Here is a 6,551-nt window from a genome sequence, read left to right as displayed (position 1 = left end):
TAGTATCACCTTCTTTAGAAATAGTAGCTTAAATGCTCATGGCCTAGACATTGTATTTATTTAAAAAACTGTTTCCATGTTAGTTATTGGCTCAGGGGAAGAAAAAGATAACAGTTCCTGAAAATGTTTGTCTTTTATAAAGTGACACTCAACATTTTTTCTCACAAAGATAGCAAACAATAAGCAGAACCTTTGTTATGTCTACATACCGGTATACCCGAAAACCAATGTGTTACATCACTGTGGCCTTTCTAGTTTGAAGATTTATGAAATCTGTATTTAAAGGTTCTCCTTTTAAAAAAAAATCTCTAACGCCTCTCCCATCAGGATTTCAACTATTTTTTGACATCACTATTTACCAGCACTTCTGATGGGTGAACAAAGTCTGAGACCAAACATAGGTTTTCTACAACTTGGACATTAATTACAAAGAGAGGTAGCTGCCCTGTGCAGATTAGCTGCTTTGTCTCAACAGCTGGAATCATCTCGCTCCAAAAATGTCCCAATACTTTTTCATTTCCAATACGATACAGATATTGCATCTTAAAGTATCACAAAACTATCAAAGATCAAGTGGCATTACATTTTTTTTTATTAAGAATAATAGGCAAGTGAAATAGGTAAGAGAGCAACTGAACCATTTATTATTCACCAGTTGGTTACATAAATTTTAAACAGAAGTGGGATGTTTCTGTCCACATGCTAATATTGGAGATTTTAAATGCAGCCCGATGTAATCAGATATTAGTTTTTTGGTTGATATCGGACCTATACCCCATGCCAGCATCAGATCACAACTTCTCAGACTTGTTTGCGGTGCCTTCGCTGCAGGGTTAAAGTTGCTGCTTCCAGGAAAAAGCATTCTTACGTAGATATTCTCTGAACACTCTTTTTCATAGATCAGGTAAGGGCTGCTGCTCAGACCGAAGAACTCATAATGATTGATTCAATCAAGGGAAATGTCACTTTATGTATGATTTAAAGAAGGAACAGCATAGAAAAGTTAAAAGCTTGAAGTTGATTTTGTATTATAGGCCCTTCTAAAGAGTCAATCATGCAATTTGGATCATGTCTTGTTCTTTTCGTAGAGCAAACAGTCTTGGCAATGTAATGAACCGGTTTCTCCATATGATGTAACTTTAATGCTTTGACAGGACAAGTGGGGAAAAAAAGGAATTTAACTTGCATAATGCATTCTGTTAAATAGTTTCCTATTTATGGTGTTTTTGCATCAAAAACCCTTTCAGACGCCACAGTCTGTAAGCCACAGCTTCTAATAATGAAACGGATAATGGTTTGATTAGCTGAACCAATTTAATTGGTCGTGTAGAATCTCTGTTTAACATATAATAGAATATGACATTGGTTGGTATTATAAAAAGACTACTCTCTGAATTTTAGTCCAGGGACTGTGTGCGCTGGCTCACTGTCATAATTAACTGAAGTCCTGGAGTTTTGCTGTGCCATTGTTAAAGTTGTCAATAATGCCTATGTTTCTCTGTCTCTGAAAATACAAAGAAAATGGGAAAGGTTTGGAACCACTGGCACCTCCTTGTGTTCTTTGGCCATTGTTGTTCCATGCCGGTGTTCTGTCAGCTCAGCAAACCGCATCAGGCCAGCATACCCATAATAATACGCATTACATAGAGTGTCCTCTGTCTCCGCTCTCATTACAGCCAATTATGCCGTTTTATTTCCTGATTTAGTCCGTTTTTGTCGTAGTTTTGTGCATAAAACAACAAATAGGTCCACCACACACATTAGTTAAAAAAAAAAAAAAAAAACACTGCAAGTCTGTTTTACAAGGATCTTATTAAAAAATGATCTGCACTTTTTCACAGAGAATTAAATATTTATAGGGAGAGGATTCTACAATTCTGCGACAGGATATGCGATTTATATGTTTTTAGTTTGTTTAACATGAACGGCATGCACATTTTTACAGTACATGAAGAACCATTGAAATTATTTTCAGATGAGACTTAAATAAATTGATTAATTCCTTGGGGGAAAAAGGAATTACTTTAGGGTTAGGATTAGGATTCACTTGGTAATAACAGCCTACTGAGCCTCCTGGCACAATCTGAAGCCCTTCTATGTGACTGATAGCCGCTAATAACGATCATGCATGCATGCGTATTACTAAGGGTATGCTGGCCTGACATAGTATGCTGAACTGACAGAACGCCAGCTTCTTCTTCTTTAACACAAATTACACACCTAATCAGGCTGGTCTTGGGAACAGGGATTTCTATTTGGGCAATTAATTGCTTTTGCAATATAATCGCATTTTCTGATTTTTAATCACAATATGTTTACCATGTGAAGAAGGCACTAAATTTCTTCCCACAGCCCTTTAGGTGGTGGTAATATGTAAAAAAAAAAAAATTTTCGCCACACAGATAGGTAGAGAGAATTACAGCTAGCACATAGATCAATGCATGCATGTAGAAGTAAACCTTTTGTCATACAAAAAGGTTTACTTTGAGGCATCTACAGTCAGGCATCTGCAAGTTTGAGGTTAGTGCAAAGAAAAATCGAAATAAAATCGCTATTGGGTTAAAAATAACCGCAATTTCGATTTTTGTCAAAAATTTTCAGCCCTGATTTCTGTAGTTGGCTAAAACCTGTTGTCAGTAACTCTGAAAAAGGTAACATCATAGACGTCAGAGTATGTAACACTAGGTTTAGAGAAAATTTAGTCATATGCTGAGTCACCAAATTAATTTGGAAAAGTTTTATTTACATTGTTAAAGTTTTAAAGTAGGTTGAATATAAGCTTTGAGTAGATTTGGAACAACATTTTTCAAGTTATCTAGGTCTGTATTAAAGTTTAACGACAATGGTCTTAAAGTCTTCAAAAGTCTTAAAGCCATCAAGTATCTTTCTGGAAAAAATACCATATATGATAGTTTCTTGGTTGTACGTCTGTTTTCATCGAGGATACAGTAAAAATGAAAATCTGTTAGTCATGTGTGATGATCAATATAAAGTAGTGTCTCATCTGCATAGCTGGAAACCCATAACTTTTACAACCAGAAGTACAGGTTTTAACGGTCAGCTTTTCTTCTAGATCTGTCGTCTCCAGAGGCACCTTTCTGCAGGAGAGCACCAGCAGGACCTGTTCCAAGACCAGCCAGCCATGTTTGTGTCGCAGCGCTCTCAGCCACCCACTCAGAGTCTGGTGGAGCTGATCGAGCTGTGTGGAGGCACACCCTGCAAAACGGTTCGGCAAGCAGGTATCTGCATAGGGAAGTACAGCGGCAGGAGACCAGAGGGAAGCAGGATCCTGTCTGAGCAGTGGGTTCTTGGTAAGATGGACCCCACTGATATCTGTTACAAATACTAAATGACTGTATCATAGTACTGACATACTTCTCTTGTTTGGTTTGTTTCTTTTTCAGATTGTATAACTAATATGAAGATCCTGCCTTATGACAACTATCACTTGGAATGATGGTGACCATTTGTTTTAGGGTCATATTCAGTATTACTAATTCTACTAAGTAGGGATTGATTAGGCAGCAGGTACCCAGCAGAGCCATGCCTTTCTTCTCTGTGTGTTGTTGACTTATGATCTGTAAATGTCTGTTTTAAAATCAAATCCAGTATTTACATTCTTTCCAGAAACGTGCTTTTCATGGAAAACTTTGTGTTAGCATGATTATCCAATCAGTTGTCTGTGTTACTGTGAAAACTGCTTTTGCGAGTGTATGATGGTCCTTTACCTTTTACATGTGTTTACATTATGTACAAACCACTACAGAGGCTGTTTGGATATTAAATTGTCGTTTTTGAGAGAGTTGCTGAGCCAGTTATTTAGAAGGATTTTTAGAAGTCTCTTTTAATAAATACATATTTTAATAAATACCTCTTTTAAATGTGATAATCAGGCTTTTCATTTTCAAGCTTGTTTTTTGTTAAAGAACACACATCACGCTTTTTAATCCTTCTTTTTACTATATAAATCAGCTAGTTGTGTGTCTGTATCAAGTCGAACTGCAATTCTTTATTCTGAAATTATCATTGTTAAAGCGCCTCTTTTGTCCATTTTACTGATTTTCTGACATGCCTCTTTGAGCATCTTATTTTAGTTTGGTCTCTTAAAATATAAATGAAACTCCTCACACTCAATCCACCTCCAGATTGCATAGCATTCCCTTCCATACCTTTCATACACATATTTGTAGTTTGATAGGAAAGATGTATAATAATTTAGAGGCACAGACACTTTTTTTTCTCTCTAAAATTCTTTAAAAGATGTCAACAAAAGATTTTTCTATTTAGCCTTACATGTGTGAGGTAGAGTCTGACCCAAAATGAGAAAAACAATTTAAACGATGATAAATGTGTTTTCTTCTTTGAGGCTTCATCATGGAAAACAATAAACAATACTAACATTAGCTGTAATTTTATAAATGTTGCTTGCAGTATTTTAATACAAACTACATTTCAGATACCTTTTTAAGTGTAAAAGTTGCCATAATGTGAATAAACACACTTCAAAGGATGCTCAAGCCAGTTGAAATTGTTTTTCGTTATGTCTGGCTATATACATGGCTAATCTCATCAGCAAAAGCCACAATACTCTAACAAAAACAACAGCCAGAAGTTACATCAACATGTCTATGATAAAGCTTGATTATTTTAGCATTTTTTGCAGCCTATAACTTTGCTATGTCCGTTGTTACCGTACACGTCAGATGGACACGTACACGTCAGATGGACGAATTCTTTCGGCTTATCCTTTTTTATGCTTGCCGATGCGCAAAAAAAATTACTCTGTGCAGTGGCGTATTTTTTCCATGAAAAAGGAAATCAATGAGACACCTAAAATAAGTTCTGATGCTGAGGAATGGTGTAATGACTTAAGTGGATTAATACGCCTAACACCTGAACATTTAGATTTATCTACTTGTTGCTTCAGCGTCTCTTAACTTAGACTGCTAAAGTACTACAAAGAAAACTAAATGTCAGATTCGCTAGATTGTTAGCCAGTAATCTAAGACCTTGTATAGCAGTTCCACAGCAAATGATGCAAGGTAATGGATAACAATGGATTGATTACGGATGGATTGAAAAAATTAAATAAAACACAAACACCATCTAAGTGTACGAGTGTAAGACCTTGAGACACAATTCAACTTGTTTTGACTTTTGGAGATTTCAAGTACATATCAAAATGCATGTGTATTAAAGAGCTAAAACTGGATTTTGCACAGTAAGTGTCCTTTAAAACTTTGTATAAAACTGATCAAATGATGTGCTTGGATAAAGTGGAAAACCCAGAATATGTTTCAATTGGCTATATAGCATCAGATGTAACTATTAAGGCAGGGTCTGTCCTCTAAGGTCTCACAATAAAGCAATACAGAAGAGCTTAATCCTTTTTTAACATAATTTGAACATTCAAATGCAGCCGAATTAAGAGTCCGTCTCAAAAGAGTTGGTCACAAACGATAAAGAATAATAAAGCACTAATTTGATTCACGAATGTAGCAGAAAACCATGTTATTCAATGTGTTGTATTTTAGCCTTAATATAAGCAGCTCTGTGCATTTTTAAACCACCCGTCTCATCTCATAAAATAATCAAAGTTTATAAGGATTTCCATATTTTTCTTACATACTATTACAGTTATGATTCTTGTTATTTTTATTTTTTTTTTAAGACAAATGACATCATTCAAATGGATGAAACCTAAGAAGTAAAATGTTTTATGTGTTTACCAAATATTTTCTACCTTTTGATATTTTAGGTTACTTCCGAGGACATTATGTTCTCTGTATAGCCTGCTACACCGTAATTCTTAGCTCTTCTAACTTGTGGTCCAAATAAGACCCCAATCTCTAATGCACAACAATGTGTTTTTTTTTTTTTTTTTATTGAGCTATTTAAGTACCTTTAAAGTGATCATTAAACGTTCAACCCCATCCCTTGTGTTAGAAGAGGTATATAGTAGTATAGTAATTTGCAACCTGAACCTGTATTATTAAATCAGATGTGAGGTATGGTAAGCAATTTAACCATATAACACACTCTCAAAACTAGATAACCATAATTCCTCTAAGAACATAGCTTTACAAATTAAAGCATGCTCACCTGTTCATAGCCATCAATGCAATATTTAAAAGTTTAAAAGGAAGATGTTAGACAACTTTCATAGGTTTATTTTAGATATTGAACCTATATCGGACATTGTTAGGATCTCATTCAAACATGAAATTCTATAACCAATTGGAGACTCCCATAGTAAACATTATATTTCAAATGACCACAAGTGCTGAAAGTTTATTACAAATAAATTAGAATTTTGAATATCTACTATTTTGAAGAAAGAGACACAATAGACTAAATAGTATGTTTTGAGTCATATGAACGGATAGCTGATACTTTTATGTGTGGAAATTAATCTAGCTGGAAAAGTTCTACATGTTCCATTCTCGGTGTGTGTTTCAACCAGAAGGGCTATTGTGTGTGCCACATTCTACAATCATTACCATCATTTCCATAGGTTAGAACTTTATTGATCTCGCAATGGAAACATTTAC

General features: G+C 35.0%; 1 protein-coding gene across 1 annotated transcript in view; it reads left to right on the top strand.

Annotated features, from left to right (window-relative positions):
• Window positions 1-3,584, top strand: part of mcph1 (microcephalin 1) — a 39,711-nt gene extending 36,127 nt beyond the window's left edge. The window contains exons 14-15 of the mRNA XM_015374525.1: window positions 3,074-3,311; window positions 3,405-3,584. Coding sequence (XP_015230011.1) covers window positions 3,074-3,311; window positions 3,405-3,457 — 291 coding nt within the window. The 3' untranslated portion in view covers window positions 3,458-3,584. The remainder of the gene's footprint in view (window positions 1-3,073; window positions 3,312-3,404) is intronic.
• The last annotated feature ends 2,967 nt before the right edge of the window (window positions 3,585-6,551 follow it).

This window comes from Cyprinodon variegatus, unplaced genomic scaffold, assembly GCF_000732505.1.
Source record: "Cyprinodon variegatus isolate N-32 unplaced genomic scaffold, C_variegatus-1.0 Scaffold104, whole genome shotgun sequence".
NCBI lineage: Eukaryota > Metazoa > Chordata > Actinopteri > Cyprinodontiformes > Cyprinodontidae > Cyprinodon > Cyprinodon variegatus.
Note: the sequence above shows the minus strand (reverse complement) of the source record. Positions and strands in the feature narration are given on the sequence as shown.